This window comes from Sinohyriopsis cumingii, chromosome 9, assembly GCF_028554795.1.
Source record: "Sinohyriopsis cumingii isolate HCF-2022 chromosome 9, ASM2855479v2, whole genome shotgun sequence".
NCBI classification, from domain to species: Eukaryota; Metazoa; Mollusca; class Bivalvia; order Unionida; family Unionidae; genus Sinohyriopsis; species Sinohyriopsis cumingii.
Genome location: NC_142969.1, coordinates 118,048,820 through 118,067,602, shown reverse-complemented (window position 1 = coordinate 118,067,602; position 18,783 = coordinate 118,048,820). Strand labels below are relative to the sequence as shown.

The window sequence follows — 18,783 nt, the reverse complement described above, 5'->3', positions numbered from 1 at the left end:
AATTTCACTACACATTATAATCCATACAAGTAGTGCACTCAAGGTTTCTTCAAAACAACACCATTACAGTTGTTATTTCTTAAATTTAGCTTTTATTATGGATCAGTTTTAAGTTTTACTTCAAGTATTATATACAAGATCTATCACAAACTTTCAGAAGACAATTTAATAATATATACTGCAAGCTACTTGATTTGTTTTTGAGAGTATGATTTTTTTTAATGGCATTTTTGTTGGTGTTTAGATTCTTTGTATTTTGGAGTTAATCCTACTGTTTCCATGGTATCAATACAGCTCATTTGGATTTTGGAGTCAATCCTATTGTTTCCATGGTATTAATACTGTTCATTTGGATTTTGGAGTCAATCCTATTGTTTCCATGATATTAATACTGTTCATTTGGATTTTGGAGTCAATCCTATTGTTTCCATGGTATTAATACTGTTCATTTGGATTTTGGAGTCAATCCTATTGTTTCCATGGTATTAATACTGTTCATTTGGATTTTGGAGTCAATCCTATTGTTTCCATGTTATTAATACTGTTCATTTGGATTTTGGAGTCAATCCTATTGTTTCCATGGTATTAATACTGTTCATTTGGATTTTGAAGATAATCCTCTTGCTTCCCAGCATTAATACTATTCATCTGTTCATTAAATTGATGGTTTGTAACAATCACAAAATTCCAAAACTTGGTCTTCCATGAAAATTAGCAAATTCACATTATTCATATAAATTAGTGTGATGACAAAAAGATGTATATACTCACTTGTAAGTCAAGTCCAACTGCAAACTGCACAGACCCAGATCCATTATTGCATACTGCACCAGCAGATTGGGGTCTGTGCAATTTGTCAGGAATAATCAGTAGAACAAACAACACAGACCCTGATCTGCCTGTGCATTTTGTGATGGCAGATAAGGGTCTGTGCTGTTTCCAGTTTGATTTGACATACAAGTGAATATGAATGGTACTCTATTTCACAAATCGTACAAGCATCTGTCTTTGTATATCTAAGAAGTCAGTTTAAACAGGTGTATATACAATGTTTTTTACTTACCATCTATACCTAATTGCCCTTTCTGTTTGCCCTCCTTGGAAGGCTCGAATGTATTTACAATTTCTAAACATTTATCTTTCGTAACCCTTTGCATCTGCAAAAGATGATGGAAAATCTGAATAAAAGGGCAGAAGTTGCTCATTTGTTAGTACTTTATTTCAAATTTTGTACCAATGAAGTCCATTAATCTCTTCAGTTATATTTAAATTTACTGATAAATCTCTAATTCTGATGGCATATACATTTAAATGTATTGACAAATCTTTACTTATTATGACATATACATCAGCCAAGCAGACATAATTACAATCACTGTACATGCAATGAAGGGTAAGCCATGCAGATATGACTACAATCACTGTACATGTAATGAAGGGTTAGCTATGCAGACATGACTACTATCACTGTATACATAATGAATTGTTAGCCATGCAGACATGACTACAATCAATGTACATGTAATGAATGAATTGCTAGCCATGCAGACATGACTACAATCACTGCACATGTTGTTGTTGTTGTTGTTTTGTTGTGGGGTTTAAAGCCAATTTTCAGCACAAGATAGGCTAAACATGGCGGCCAGTAATAATGATGGAGGAAGAACCTGGGAAAACCCCAGAAAGAACCACTGACCCATGAGAAGCTAACCCAAGACTCGAACATACGCAGACAGAGATGAGATGGCAATGATCAGTAGCGGTGAGCGCTTTAGACCACTTGGCCACTCAGGGCCCCATACTGTACATGTAATGAAGTGTTAGCCAAACAGACATGACTACAAGCACTATACATGTAATGAAGTGTCAGCCATACAGACATGACTACAATCACTGAACATGTAATTAAGTGTTAGCCGTGCAGACATGAATACAATCACTGTACATTTAATGAAGGGTAAGCCATGCAGGCATGACTACAATCACTGTACATGTAATGAAGTGCTAGCCATGCAGACATGACTACCTAGTGACATGGTTTAGCAATACACAAGATGAACATTTAGAATTAATTTGGATAATTATTCTAGACATAATATTGAAAATTATTCGAGACATAATGTTGAAAATTATTCTAGACATAATGTTGAAAATTATTCTAGACATAATATTGAAAATTATTCTAGACATAATGTTGAAAATTATTCTAGACATAATGTTGAAAATTATTCTAGACATAATATTGAAAATTATTCAAGACTTATACAATAACTTGTATACATAATTAATTTCTATGTATATAATAAATTGCAACAAAATGAAGAATATTTACCCCTTGTTCTGCCTCTAGAAATAAAAGTAGATCATCTGTTGTTAAATAATCTGCATTGCTTGCATATCTGAAATGAAATGTGACATCATTAAGTCCAGTAACACACATTACTAATCTCTCTTATATATATATATATATATATATATATATATATATATATATATATACATACACACACACACACACACACACACTCACACACACACATGGTATATCAAAGATAAAGCATACGTATATACTATATATGTGATTTATATCACACACAAATATACATACATCCAAACTAAGTTCAGCCTGACCAAGGACAACTGCTTATTGCTGTACTCAATGAACTCTTGACATCCATACTCAGTGTGTCTGCAACACAGTTCTATACATTTTGCTGTGATTCACAATCCTCCTTGCAAACTGACAAGTTGCTCCTTTTTGTATTCTAAACTTCTATTTTTATTCATATTGGTTAAATAAATATGACACACATATGATTTAAACAAGAAAGATGGTTTAAATGAAGGAAGTAGAGCACAAAAAACACAGCAAGGTAAGCTTCTTAAACACTCTAAAGTGCAGCCATTTCTTTACCAGTGTTTATTTTTAAATGAGTGGTGAATATCAACTAAGTGAAATGACAAACCAACAAAAAGATAATTCCAACATTTAGATGTATTTACCAACAAAAAGATTACAATTCCAACATTTAGATGTATTTACCAACAAAAAGATTACAATTCCAACATTTAGATGTATTTACCAACAAAAAGGTAATTCCTACATTTAGATGTATTTACAGTTGAGCTAAGTTATTATTATGCTTTAATTACCATTGCAACCAACCACATGTTAGTTTTTATCTTCAATATTTTTCCCCTTTCAAGGTTTCAATATTCAGGGGTCAAAGGAAATTACATTTAATTAAATGTAATTCCATGGATGAAGAGTGGAACCTGTTTGATTTGACAAACACATTGCAACATAAAGCATCAATTATCAAACCTTCCACTTTAATGAAAGATTCTGCTTGCCATAATTTCAAATACTGACTATATTTGACAAAACCAAAGAAAAATGCATACAAATCCTTGGTAAAAGCATGTCTATGCATGTGTATGTATGCATGCAGAAGAGTAGGTTACTGATCATAGGTCTATTTCATGGTTGTAATTATTTCAAAGCATTTTGTCAGATGTTTGATTCCAACCAAAGTTCCCACTTTTGAAGAAAAAAAGCCTAATTTCTATGTAAAGAGTAAAAGACAATTTTGTATGCTTTAGAAGTAGAATTATGATGAATTTATTGACAATAAAGGAAATGTAAGATGCCATTTATGTTTATCATGCAGGAAATAAAATAGTCTATACCTAGCCAAATACTTAATAGATATTAATTAATGTTTATGTATACCAATGAGGCCATTTTGGTACAATTTAACTGTGTTAAGTTTCATTTATTACAAGTAGTTAATACATATGCTGTTACTACATTATTCCAAAACTGACAGATAAATAAAAATAATGAACAGGTATGAACTTCATTACAAAAAGATTTTTTCTAATGCCTTCAGCATGTTTAAAAGTGTCCATCACAAACATATATACTCATTAATGAGTCCAAATGTAAACTGAACTGACCCAGATCTGCCGTCGCATAAAGCACTGGAAGATCTGGGTCTGTGTAGTTTTTAGAAGTAATCAGTAGAACAAACAACACAGACTCTAATCTGCAGGTACATTAAGCTATGGCAGATTTGATCTGACTTATAAGCTAGTATAAACGGTACTAAAAATATTTAAAAGAGGGAACTGACACACACCCAAATACTGCCTATTGATAGTAACATCTTACCTAACCAATAAAAAGTACATTTCTGGTCTTGTGCATATTTCTTTGAAGAGGGAAATGAACTCATCACTATTTAGTCTACCACGACAGCCATCAGATTTCTTTAACTCCAACTCCTGTAATAAAAGAACATATCTTCACTGCAGGTTGTGCTTGCCTGATTTTCAAACATATCTTCACTGTAGGTTTGCTTGCCTGATGTTTAAACATATCTTCACTGTAGGTTGTGCTTGCCTGATGTTTAAACATATCTTCACTGTAGGTTTGCTTGCCTGATTTTTAAACATATCTTCACTGTAGGTTGTGCTTGCCTGATTTTTAAACATATCTTCACTGTAGGTTGTGCTTGCCTGATTTTTAAACATATCTTCACTGTAGGTTGTGCTTGTCTGATTTTTAAACATATCTTCACTGTAGGTTGTGCTTGCCTGATTTTTAAACATATCTTCACTGTAGGTTGTGCTTGCCTGATTTTTAAACATATCTTCACTGTAGGTTGTGCTTGCCTGATTTTCAAACATATCTTCACTGTAGGTTGTGCTTGCCTGATTTTTAAACATATCTTCACTGTAGGTTGTGCTTGCCTGATTTTTAAACATATCTTCACTGTAGGTTATGCTTTCCTGATTTTTAAATATAAAAGATCATTGTAGGTTGTGCTTGTCTGATTTTTAAACATATCTTCACTGTAGGTTGTGCTTGCCTGATTTTTAAACATATCTTCACTGTAGGTTATGCTTGCCTGATTTTAAACATATAAGATCACTGTACGTTGTGCTTGTCTGATTTTTAAACATATCTTCACTGTAGGTTGTGCTTGCCTGATTTTAAACATATCTTCACTGTAGGTTGTGCTTGCCTGATTTTTAAGCATATCTTCACTGTAGGTTATGCTTTCCTGATTTTTAAACATATAAGATCACTGTAGGTTGTGCTTGCCTGATTTTTCTTATCCAAGAATTTACAATGAGGCCCATGGGGACCTGAGAATGCTTAAATGGCTGACAGCAACCTCAAAGCCAAAAACGAGATCATTGCTTTCTTGGCTGACATCAACCTCAAAGCCAATCTGAGATCACTGCTAACATTCCTAACATCAACCTCAAAGCCAAATCTGAAACTAAGTACATGGCCAACATCAACTCAAAGTGAAATCTGAGATTACCTTACATGGCTGATATCAACCTCAAAGCCAAGTCCAAGTTAGCATGATGCTTTTGACATCAATTTTTTTATAATTGCACCATGTTGGATAGCAACTGACATCGTTTGTGCTTACTTGTAATATGCCTTATGCCAGGATCTTTTCTGGTGAAATTGTATAAAATTTTGTTGGATGGTTTTTCAGAAGTCATTTAAAGGTTTTTTTCTTTTTTGTCAAAATAGTCATTGACATCTTTTGTATACTCTTCAAAGACTGAAAACTTTCATGCCACGAAGCTTTCTCTCAAACGTGGTCACATTTCGAGTAGCAGCTGTTGAGAGGTCATTTTATGGAATTTTAAAATAATGTTTTTATTTATAAGCAACAATCACCATATCTGATCGTGGATTGGCATCATTTGTATAAATCTGAAAAAGCCTTCATGCCAGAAACCTTTCTTTAAAATTCACCAAAATCCAGTCCAGTGATTTTTTTAAGTTTTAAGGTTTTTGAAATTTTAGTAACTGCTGCCACGTTTGATGGTGGATACGCATTGTTTGGAAAAAATCCCTCTTTCATACCAGCATACTTGCCGTCAAATTTGGTCAAATTCTATTACATGATTTTTTAAATTTGAGTCATTGATGGCTTATTAATTTTTAGCAGCAGTGACCATATCTATCTAAAAGCAGGTCAGCATAATTTGTATAAGCTTGAAAGACCATATGCCAGGTTACCCACTGCATGTCTATATGCCAGGTTGCCCCCTGCATGCCTATATGCCAGGTTACACCCTGCATGCCTATTTGCCAGGTTACACCCTGCATGCCTATTTGCCAGGTTACACCCTGCATGTCTATATGCCTGGTTACACACTGCATGCCTATATGCCAGGTTACACCCTGCATGCCCATATGTTAGGTTACAGCCTGCCACGTTTAATCATAACTGCGGCAGTGCTTTCTAAAGATAAGTAAAAATAGCAATTGTTTATGAATGATAGACAATTCACAACTGATACCAAGAAAAATATCAGTTCTCACAATACCATGAAAAAGATATATCCATATATGAATTGTCAGTAGCTATCATATACACAACTTTAAGGGTGATAATAAAAGTCAGTGTATTTGGATCGTAACCCTCTTTTTGTACAAAGTTACCCTTTTACCTCTGCATTCACAATTAGCCATGTATTTCTACCCAATCCATAATTCTACTTCGGATCCTATCAAAGACCACTCCGGTGGCATAATGGTTAGAGCGTCCGCCTCGAATGCAAGAGGTTGCAGATTCAAACCCCAGCCATGTCATACCAAAGACTTATAAAAATGGTACTAACAGCTGCCTTGCTTGGCACTCAGCATTAAGAGGTTAGTGTTAGGACTTATCGGCCTGGTGTCAGGATAATGTGACTGGTGGGTGGGACATCATGCTACATGTCTGCAGCATGATGCCCCAGTGCTAGACATCACTATAAACTATCACACTGCAGACATCATAGTGATATGACTGAAAATTAGCTGTTGGTGTAAAAATACAAATATCATGCATACACACACAGACACACATTCACACAGACACTTAAGCAAGCTGTTGGTGTAATCAGATTGGGGTCCATTTTTTGTCCACTTAACCTTGCACTCTTTGATCTGCTTTCACAATCAGTCATGTATTTCCACCAAATCCGAAATTCATCATTCCATCATTGTAAGGATATAATAAAACCTATATTAGTGTAATCAGAGACGTCCCTTTTTGTCTTCCCTAACAAACCCCTTTTTGTCTTCCCTAACAAACCCCTTTCTGTCTTCTCTATCCAAGAGAAAGCCAGTTAATAATGCCCTCAAAGTAACTCCAAAAAGACATCCCATGTTCATAACAGTTGTTTAATTCCAATAGGACACCCCATGTTGAGAAAAGTTGTTTAATTCCAAAAAGGCACCAAATGTTCAGAAAAGTTGTTTAATGCCAAAATGAGACTCCATCTTCAGAAAAGCTGTTTAATTCTACATAAAAAAATGTTCAGAAAACCTGTTTAATCTTGAAATGCTAATTAAATACACACCAAAAATGTTCAGAAAACCTGTTTAATCTTGAAATGCCAATTAAATACACACCAAAAATGTTCAGAAAACCTGTTTAATCTTGAAATGCCAATTAAATACACACCAAAAATGTTCAGAAATCCTGTTTAATCTTGAAATGCCAATTAAATACACACCAAAAATGTTCAGAAAACCTGTTTAATCTTGAAATGCTAATTAAATACACACCAAAAATGTTCAGAAATACCTGTTTAATCTTGAAATGCTAATTAAATACACACCAAAAATGTTCAGAAAACCTGTTTAATCTTGAAATGCTAATTACACACCAAAAATGTGCCTCCTTAATCTCAAAATAATTTCATAATTTTGGGAATATGTGTATTTTTATTCTATTCCCTATATTTCTTGGGGTACTAAACTAAACTGTTGATTTCATGACTGATACACCATGAATTTAAGACCCATCCAATAATAATCTAGAGATGGAAATGATGGAGCCCCTTCCTAAATCCATGGATGGAAATGACGGAGCCCCTTCCTAAATCCATGGATGGAAATGATGGAGCCCCTTCCTAAATCCATGGATGGAAATGATGGAGCCCCTTCCTAAATCCATGGATGGAAATGATGAAGCCTCTTCCTAAATCCATGGATGGAAATGATGGAACCCCTTCCTAAATCCCTGGATGGAAATGACAGTGTCCCTTCCTAAATCCACAGATGGAAATGACAGAGCCCCTTCCTAAATCCACAGATGGAAATAAATAGAACCCCTTCTTAAATCCACAGATGGAAATAATAGAACTCCTTCTTAAATCCATGGATGGAAATGATTCAGTCCCTTCTAAATCCACAGATGGAAATAATAGAACCCCTTGCTAAATACATAGATGGAAGAGTTCTAAAAACCAATTCTTAAATCCATGGATGATGATGATAAAGTCCTTTTATAAAGCCATGGATGGAAATGACAGAGCCCCTTCCCAAATCCATGGATGGAAAGATAGAGCCCTTTCCTAAATCTATGGTTATAAATGATAGGGCTTAATGGCCGACCCCCTTGTGAAATCAACTAATTGAAATAATACTAGAATGCCCATTTCACTGATGGTAATGACAGGCCCCCTTACCAAATCCACATATTTAAATACCAATAAAAGTCACTTAAAAAAAAAAAAAAACCCATTAAAATTAAAACCGATGAAAATCAAAAATTGAGAATAATTCTGAAGTATCTATAGCTTAAAAGAATGTTGTTGTTGTTGTTGTTGTTGTTGTTGGGTTTAACGCCATTTTTCAGCACGCGATTGGCTATACATGGCGGCCAGTATTAATGGTGGAGGAAGAACCCGGGAAACCCGGGAAAGAACCACCGACCCACGAGAAGCTACTGGCAAGCTTTCTCACATACCCACATTAGCCGAATCCGAGACTCGAACCCACGCAGACAGCGGTGAGATGGCAGTGATCCGTAACGAAGAACGCTTTAGACCACTCGGCCACTCGGGGCCCCCCTTAAAAGAATGTGTCAATATTAAGTCACAAAAATAAAAACAGATTGATGATAATATAATGACATGATATAAAATATATTCAAACATATATTAAAACCAATTATTTTTGTATTTGATGGTAAATAATTGTAGCAGTCTTAGTTAATTAAACAGGCTTAAAGGCAACTATGGTGATACTTCATGAGAGAGTATAGGAGAAATCTTTATTATTTTTTACCCATTTATTTGGTAGAATTACTTTTATTCATTAATGAAATTTCAATTAGTAGATATCCTGTAAATGAAAACTCATCAACGGGACTGATTCTCTACTGGCTAAAATGAATTTCCAGGAATTCAAGACAAGACCATTTCTTCCTTTTAACTGCTTAGTGCTGAAACCATCTTTGATGTTCTTCAGCGATGACAAGATTTTCAAATTAGTTGCTGTGGTAAACATACTGAATGTTTACTTGGCACCACTGTCATTTAGGACAAACAAAACATAATTAGTTTTCTGGTGGAAATCCAATGTTGATATGGCTTTCCATTTTGGTTGTTGTTGTTGTTGTTATAGGGTTTAACGCCATTTTTCAGTACAAGATAGGCTATACATGGCGGCCAGTATTAATGGTGGAGGAAGAACCCGGGAAAACCCTGGAAAGAACCACCGACCCACAAGAAGCTACTGGCAAGCTTTCTCACATATCCACATTTGCCGAGCCCGAGACTCGAACCTACGCAGACAGAGGTGAGACGGCAGTGATCCGTGACAGAGAGAGCTTTAGACCACTCGGCCACTCGGGGCCCCTTCCATTTTGGAGAAGCAACAATAACAAGATTTTCTAGATGGATGCTATGGTGGCCATATTCGATATCAGACTGGGACCATTTCTATTTAGTACTAACTAGACATCATAAGAACTCTTTTGGTGAAAGCAAAATGTTGACAAGACCAGCCATATAGAAGAAGTGCTGATAATGAGATTCTAATTGTGTGTGTGTTTTTGGATTTTTAATGCAGCCATAACAGTTTTAGTATTATTGCAATTATGTCTGCTGTATGGCAATTTAAAGTGATGTCTAGCACTGGGGCATCATGCTGCAGACAACTGTGGCATCATGACCCACCCAGTCACATTGTCGAGACACGAGACCAACCAGTCCTAACATAACCTCTTAATGCTGAGTGCCATTTATACTAGTCTTTGGTATGACTCAACTGGGGCTCAAACCCGCCAACCTCTCACATCCGAGGCAGATGCTTTAACCACTTAGGCCACCAGAGCGGTCCCAGGATTCTTAAGATTGATGTCCATTCTGGCAGTCATATTAGAAGCCAGATCAGCACCACTGTCATTTTGAACCAATTTAACATTATATGAAGTCTTTCAATGATCATCCATTCAGAAATAGTGATAAAATGGCCACTGTGGTAGCCATACTGTATGTCTGAGTGGCATCATTTTCATTTAGGATCAACTAGACCATGGGATGAATGTGTTTTAAGGCAATTCTCTGAGTAGTTTAGGAGGAGCTGCGATAACAAACTTGTGCTAATGAGTGGACGGATGACAGACAATGGAAGACTATCCTATAAACTCTTCTGGTCTTTGACCAGTAGAGCTAATTAAAAGAAAATCAAAATGAAGCATACTCATAGGTTTTCATGCAAAATCTTGGTCATGACCAAAAATTTTGCCAAGTGGTTTTCCAGTTTGTGAGGGGTGCAATAAATTTATGTAACTTTACCTGATAAACTTGATAATATTCAATAACACATTGCTTCAAATATATTTCATGTCACCTAGAATAATTAAACGAATCTGTGACCATGAACTTAACAAAAATTTGATCTAAAATCATTCAGCAGAAGTACATTTTTATCACTGATCAAAGTCCACAAGCCCCCCCCCCCACCTTCAACAAAACAAAACAAGTACTTATAATGGCTAGGTATTAGTACATTATGGTTTGGAATGAGTACTATTTTAGATGATGAGTATATAATGGATCGGTGTGAGTACTATGGTCAGGTATGAGTGCATAATGGTCTGGCATGAGCACTACGGTTAGGTATTAGTGCACAATGGTTTGGTATGAGCACTGTGTTCAGGTATGAGTACATAATGATTTGGCATGATTATATAAAGGTTAGATGTAAGTACATATGGTTAGGTATTTGTACATAATGGTTTTGCATGAGCACTATGGTTAGGTATGAGTACATATTAGTTTCATATGAACACTTGTTAGGTACAAGTGCATATGGGTTGGGTATGAATTTGGTATAAGCATTATGGTTAGGTAAGATTACATAATAGTTTGGTATGAGCACAATGGTTAGGTATGAGCACATATTAGTTTCATATGAGTATTATGGTTAGGTATGAGTACATAATGGTTTAGTATCAGCACAATGGTTAGTTATGAGTACATAATGGTTTGGTATGAGCACTACGGTTAGGTATGAGCACATATTAGTTTCATATGAGTATTATGGTTAGGTATGAGTACATAATGATTTAGTATCAGCACAATGGTTAGTTAAGAGTACATAATGGTTTTGTATGAGCACTAATGTTAGGTATGAGTACATAATGGTTTGGTATGAGCACTATGGTTAGGTATGAGTACATATTAGTTTCATATGAATGCTATTGTTAGGGAAAAGTGAATACTGGTTGGATATGAGCACTATGGATTTGCCATGAGCACCATGGTTAGGTACAAGTACTATAGTCAAGTAGAGCCATTTTGGTTAAATGTCTTTCAAATAATGCTTTGAAAATGTGAAAAGGTCATGAATGGACTTCATTTGCCACAAGATCTGCTTTCTAAGTCTATAATCAAACAAAACAAACACCAAGCCTGCCACTCTAACAACATGTACATAAATGGAACCCGACTCATCATCGAAACAAACTTTCACTCTCACAGTCCGTTACTACACTATGCCACCCATCCATTATTATCAGTCTATAAACACTACGATTGGTAGCAAAGTACCATTTTATGTCATTTGACTGCAGTACTTAAGTGAGTTTTATTGGAATTTGTTGAAGGCAATATTCCCAGTTCACTGACTATGCAAATTAGCTTCCTTGAACAAAAAAGTCAAATTGAAATGAAGACATTCCTTAATTATCAGTCAATTTCCAGCAAAACTTGTCACGTATCCTTTTACAGAACCAAAATGAGAAAGGCATTTTCTAATGAATTTTAAACATGCAAAGGTAAATTTATGTATCAGGAAGAAAGCCTAAATTAAGTGTCTCCTAAAATGCAATCAATATCACATCTATCTGAAGTAAATTCACCCTGATAATAAATCTACCAGATGACATCCTTCCTGGAGTCAAATCCACCTCGATAATAAATCTAGCAGATGACATACTTCCTTGAGTCAAATCCACCCCCATAATAAATCTAGCAGATGACATATTTCCTGGAGTCAAATCCACCTCAATAATAAATCTAGCAGATGACATACTTCCTTGAGTCAAATCCACCCAGACAATAAATCAAGTAGATTTTCTAGTATTCTCTGAAAGTTCCAGCTTGTTTCATGCATCCATTGTTATGCAGAAAGCCAATATTTTATTGCGTTAATTCATTCTTTCTCATGCATGACAATATCTTACAGTGGTAATTAATTCATTTTTACGATTATAGTTCCTAAGGTTCATATTTAAACACATAGCTTCAAGATAGTCAGTTTGTACTCTGGGATGAGTCATTTCCTTTGAGAAAACATATTATTGTGGCAGTTTGACCTTAGGAGCTTTAGAAGAAATTGTTTTGACAAATCTGATGGGATCTGAGTTCAGGTCATAGGTTTCCCCCTAGTTAAACAAAGTGACTTAATTTCTGATTGGTTTAAGCTGCTAAAGGACCTGACCTTGTTGACAAGCAGAATCATTGGAAATGATTATTCAATGCCCATTCTGGTTCTGAAATTGCATCTCAGTTGTTTTCAGTTGAGATGATTTAATTTATTTATTTCAATTATTTGTTGGAAATGAAAGGTGTTTATAAGCTTTAGGACTAAGTAGCTGTGTTGGAATTACTATGAATTCATTTAAAGACATTTTGGAGTATATCATTACAATACATCAAGAATGTTAGCAAATCAAACAATGCAAAGACAGTTGCAGGAAAATGCAAATCACCTTTATGAAGTGACCAGAGTATAATTTATATAAGACATCCTCAGCTCCAACAAAACTGCAAATTGTACAAGGTGATGGTAACTGTATGTTCAGAGCTATAAGCTATGCAATTCCAGGAAGCGAGGAAAGCTACAAAGGTTGCCATAACAGTATTGTCAGGCATATGCACTCCAAAATGGTTACTAAAAAACTTTGCAATTACCTCAACAACAATACAAATAATTTGTTGTTGTTTTTGTTGTAGGGTTTAACACCATTTTTCAGCACAAGACAGCCTATATATGGTGGCCAGTATAACTGGTAGAGGAAGAATCCTGGAAAACCCTGGGAAAAACCACTGACCCACGAGAAGCTACTGGCAAGCTCTCTTACATATTCACGTTAGCCTAGCCTGAGATTCAAACCCATGCAGACAGAGGTGAGATGACAGTGATCCGGAACGGCGAGTGCTTTAGGCCACTCAGCCACTCGGGGCTCCTAAAAATAAGTATTTACAGGACATTAATATGGAGTCAAATACTGTGTGGGCATCTGATGTTGAGATTATGGGTGCATTATCACTGTTATCCACAGACATTTATATGTATAGTGCTAGTGAATCAAATTCCAAAGGAGTTAAGTAGTATCATTGGTTCAGGTACCTAGCATTCTTTTCCTTGGACACTTTCACTCAGTCTGGAATATATCTATAAAACCTTGTGAAAGACCATTTTAATGTAGTGTTAACTAACTGCTAAGAAGCATGAACATGATTTAAAAGTGGTGTCTTATTCCATGTATGTGATTTTTGAAAGACTATTACCGTAGTCTGAAATTGTAATCTGTATTTATATGAAGCTCATTTGAAATAAAGAGGTCTAGGTGAGCACATACAGAGGAATGTTTGGGAGTGGGATGCATGGCAGGGCAGCATCCAACAGGGGAATACAAATGAAGGAAGTCTACTGTTTGCAGGCATTACCTCACTACTATGCAGTCCAGGTCCAGAAGTCCACCAGGATATATGTATGGAAAGGGCCAATTGCATGCCTGTGGAGGAAGGCACCACATCCCATAGGATTAAGAAGAATAATAGGGAAAGGGGGGATGCCAATCTGATCCCCTGCCTAATCTCCCCAATCTGGTGTCTGTAAGCCAATTCCCAGTCCACTGTGGGATGAAAAGGTATGTCTTGCAAGATGGGGGAGGGACTCACCCTGATACTTATCTCTATACCATATGGGTTCTAATGACCCATGCCTTGCACCCGGTGACTGGTCACTAGACAACTCAGATCTGTAGTAAGAGCTATTGTCAGATCTGAGAGACGTGGATTAGAACACCCACTTCTTAAGGGGACTAGATTGCATTGCCAGCCAAAGGTCCTTGGAACTGAAAGGATGATGCTTCCCCTTTACTTGGGGTGGGTGGAGGAGGTGTACAATCAGCCCTTATTGAAATGCGGGTCAATAAAGAGTGCTACTCACCCCTAAAGGGGGTGGAGCAGAACACTCTGTCCATTGGGATGTGAGAAGGTGCTGCTTCTCCCCAAGGGGAAGGCATGATTCTATATTATAGTGGTAAGGAGAGGCTGCTCCTCCCTCTCAAAAGGATATGACTTGCTCTCTACTCTCACAGAATGGATGCTTGTCCAACCTTTCTTGAGGTTACAGCTCACACTCCATCCATTTGTACCTTCCCTTGGGAGGGGGTCCACTAAACACATAAGTCTCCAAGGAGAACTGCTTAATCTTTCTCTGAGGGATTCAGAGGTAGAGAACCAGGAAAACTCTGATGAGGATGAAGGTATCTTCATCCTCGCATGACAGTTTGTTGAATCTATGCAAGATCCTCTATCTCATCAGACTACAAAATGGACAGCCATCTATTCCCTTACAGTGTACGTGAAAAAAAAATGGGAGGGGGGTCCCAAGGAGTTTTTTTTTCGTGGCCACTTACCCACACCTTGCTTAGACACTGTTCCTATTAAAAAAAATATGCTGAATGAAAATTGATGTACAAAACTTCAAAAGCTCCTGATAAAGCATGGACTACGTTTATGTTAATATAATATTTCCATGAAAAGACATCTTACAAAAGTGTGTTTTAAAAAAAAAAGGATAAAAAGGAAGCAACACAAAGCATTCAGGATATAGAATAAGTCAACCAGGCTTCATTTTTAGAAACAAAGTGACTACAAACGAATTAGCAAAAATATCCCAGTACATTACAGCTGCAAATTAAGGAAAAAAATTAGTGAAGGTCATCCAAACCCAAAGATAAAAAGAACCTGAGTTCTTGATAAACAAGTTATGATTGAAGCAAGTAGTGAGTGGTGTGCAGTCTGCTTAACACGTTCACGATATTGGAAAAGTGAATAAAATGATTGGTTATTGGCATATGGTCATGAAGTTCACAAAAAATATTTAGCACACAAAACGGCAACCAATGGCAACCAATGTATCATACTATGATGGAGGGTCTTATTAAGTGTTTGGACACTTCTGGTTCACACTACTGGGAAGGCCGAATTTCCATTGTTCAATCGGGTACTTTCCTCCAAGAAAAGTACTAGCCATACCATAGCAGCAGGTACAATATTACCGATTTTAAAGTGCCAATCATGCTTATAATTAAACTCATCCAACACCTTGATAATATAAGACTCTTAAGTCTGATAAAAAAATCTGTGGCTGGAAGCTAGCAGAGCCAGTCAAATGCAAAATTACATTATTAATAAGCTTAACTACCACTCCTAATAATACTCAACAGAGATCTTGGTGATATAAGCCTACTTCCCAGTTTGCGTGGGTTTAAACAGCACATTCACACATTACTGGCTATATTATGCTGAGAAAATGAGAGCTAAGTGCCTTTCCCAGGGACATACTGAGGCTGTTCATGTCAGATGGCTTCATGTAACAGAAATGACACCTAAGACCACATGCACTGAATATATACGACTCATTTAAAATTATTATTTTATTTTTGTCCAAAAATATAATCAACATGAAGATGATTATTTCTTTGGCATCTGACATGTACTATTGTACGTAATGTATGCACATCTTTGTTCTGATGAAACAAAGTGACCTTTATGTAGTGATTAATGCAAGAGTTGGTCATAAAATTCAGTGCCAGACATCACTGAAGCATTTTAATGAAAATGGAAATAAGTATCAGAGGTAATAAATGGAAATAACTCTACACATCATTTATAGCATACATTACTGAAATCCTCTGGGAACTTTATGATATAAGCAATATTATTTTGATTCAAATAAACAGAATAAGGTCAGTAGAGTTCAAGTTCAACCAATGAGATGAGTAGACAATCTGAGATAAAAGCACATACAAAATTACCTCCAAATGCAAATGGCTGCCAGTATTTTTAAAAACTGTTGTTGTTTGGGGTTTAACATCATTTCTCAGCACAAGATAGGCTATACATGGTGGGCAGTATAACTGGTGGAGGAAAAACCCAGGAAAACCCTGGTAAGAACCAACAACCTGTAATAAGCAACTGGCAGCCTTCTCACATACCCAAATTGGCTGAGACTGAATCTCTAACCCATACGGACAGAGGTGAGATGGTAGCAATCAGTAAAGGCAAGCACTTTAGACCACTCGGCCACCCAGGGTCACATTTCTGCAGGCAGAAATGCAAAGTCCAAATACATTTTTTAGATTAAATTTATCTGTTAATTTTATTTATATGTTAAATTTATTTGTCAGCAATCATGAAAAATTGCCTCATAAAGAAAAATAAACAAAACAACCCCATGAAGCCTACACAGTAATACACACAGATCACCAATTTTGAAGGTAAACATTGAGTGGAATTTATTTATAGCATATTAACCTGGAACTCACAGCTTTGATGAAAGCAATAATGTAGCAGTTTACCTTTTTTGATCATTGAAAGAAACATGAAACACTAAATGTTTTATCTTAAACTTTAAATGTGAATATACCAATGTGCATTCTTCCCAGCCAGCCATACTGAAACAAACTGCTCCGGTGGCCTAGTGGTTAGAGCATCTGCCTCGGATGTGGGAGGTCGTGGGTTCAATCCCCGGCCGAGTCATACCAAAGACTTACAAAAATGGTACTAACAGCTGCCTCGCTTGGCGCTCAGCATTAAGAGGTTTAGTGTAAGGACTGGTCGGCCTGATGTCAGGATAATGTGACTGGGTGGGACATTGTGCTACATGTCTGTGGCATGATGCCCAAATGCTAGACATCACTATAAACTTACACACTGCAGACATCGTAGCGATATGACTGAAGAATTGTTAAAGCTACGTTAAAAAGTCCAAATCACACACACACATACTGAAATACTGTCAACTGTTGATATGCAGCCCTACTGATAACACACTGCACAAAATACAGCAGGAGACATGTAAACTGAGCTCTAACTCAGTGGCAGGAAAGATATAAGTACTTAGCTATAACCTGGATCTGTTTGTAAACAAAACCATTTCATTGCCAGGTTATAGGCACAGGTCATAATGTTTCTTTTTTTTCTTCATTCTATTTGTTTAAACTATTTTATTAAGTTTGCCCACACTGCCAATGTTCTGTTGGCGGTCTACATGAACTGCACTGCTTGCAGCTTATTAAAACACTGTAGACTAACGACATGTTCAGGATTTATTATAAGATAAGCCTAGTCTTTAATATTTGTTACTTTTAACAAGTGTATAATAGACTAAATGTCATTAAATTGTGTGGGTTCTTTGAAACAAATTGGTTTCAGAATAACAAGTTAGTTTATCTACAATGTATAGTTTCATCTCAATTATTGAAATTTTACCTGGAAGTCAATTCAGTGATGCAGTTTTAAAAGCTTGAGACATCATGTGAAAACCATCATATTAAATAGTTAGAAATGATCTGATATTACTAACCTTTAACTTGGTCTGTACCCTGCTTATTTCAACATTATTATTCAAGCGTTTCATCAACTGGATGGCATCCCTATCATCCAAGAGCTTGGAGTCTTCATTGTTGTTGTTAACTGCAGACTCAAACATTTCCAGCAACCATGTAGATGTAAGTTAAGGAAGATTTGAAATACCTAACAATATCTGCCATTAAGAGTGTTCCAGTACAATTCATGTAAACATGCAAGTACATCCTTATTTACACCTTACATTAAAACTGTATTCAAAGGTCCACGTGGAATAAAAATGAAAACTTTTTTCTATTTATTTAATATTTTCAATGGAATAAAAACTGTGTAGTTCACTGGTTGTCCATATGACTGCCAGCTTAATCATAATAACTGACTATATTCGGTCACTGTGTGTCTGGGGAATGCTGCATGTCTGGAATAAGCTGCCACTTGGTTACTCAGTGCATCTGGTTACGCTGTGTGTATGGTTACACTCTGACCACGTATGCCACCTATCTTGGGAATGCTGTGTCTGATTACACTCTGCCCAGAGTACACCACATGTCTTGGAAATGCTGTCCGATGTATTTCGTGTCAGAAGTATGCTGTGTATCTGGAACATGCTATGTGCCTGGGTTACACTGTACCAGGGTATGCTGTGTGCCCAGGGAACAGTGTCTAAGGCATAGTGTAGTTGGTGTATGTCTGTGGTAAGCTGTGTGTCAAGGTACACTTTGGAGTATGCTATTTGCCCAGGGTACAGTGTGGGTCTGGCATATGCTGTGTATTTAGGGTATAGTGTGTGTGTCAGGTACATATGTGTCTTGGGCACAGTGTGTCTGGGGCTGACTGTATCCAGGGTGCAGTGTGTGT

At 36.4% G+C, this 18,783-nt stretch overlaps 1 protein-coding gene across 2 annotated transcripts in view; it reads right to left on the bottom strand.

Annotated features, from left to right (window-relative positions):
* Window positions 1-18,783, bottom strand: part of LOC149792541 (inactive phospholipase C-like protein 2) — a 282,771-nt gene that overhangs the window by 106,327 nt on the left and 157,661 nt on the right. Inside the window, exons 5-8 of one of the 2 annotated variants that reach the window (XM_089971189.1) lie at window positions 17,924-18,063; window positions 4,175-4,287; window positions 2,333-2,399; window positions 1,064-1,157 (exon numbers count right to left, since the gene is read on the bottom strand). In XM_089971189.1, coding sequence (XP_089827315.1) covers window positions 1,064-1,157; window positions 2,333-2,399; window positions 4,175-4,287; window positions 17,924-18,063 — 414 coding nt within the window. Of the gene's footprint in view, window positions 1-1,063; window positions 1,158-2,332; window positions 2,400-4,174; window positions 4,288-15,780; window positions 15,804-17,923; window positions 18,064-18,783 lie in introns of those variants that run through there. The other variant, XM_089971192.1, reaches the window with a different exon arrangement.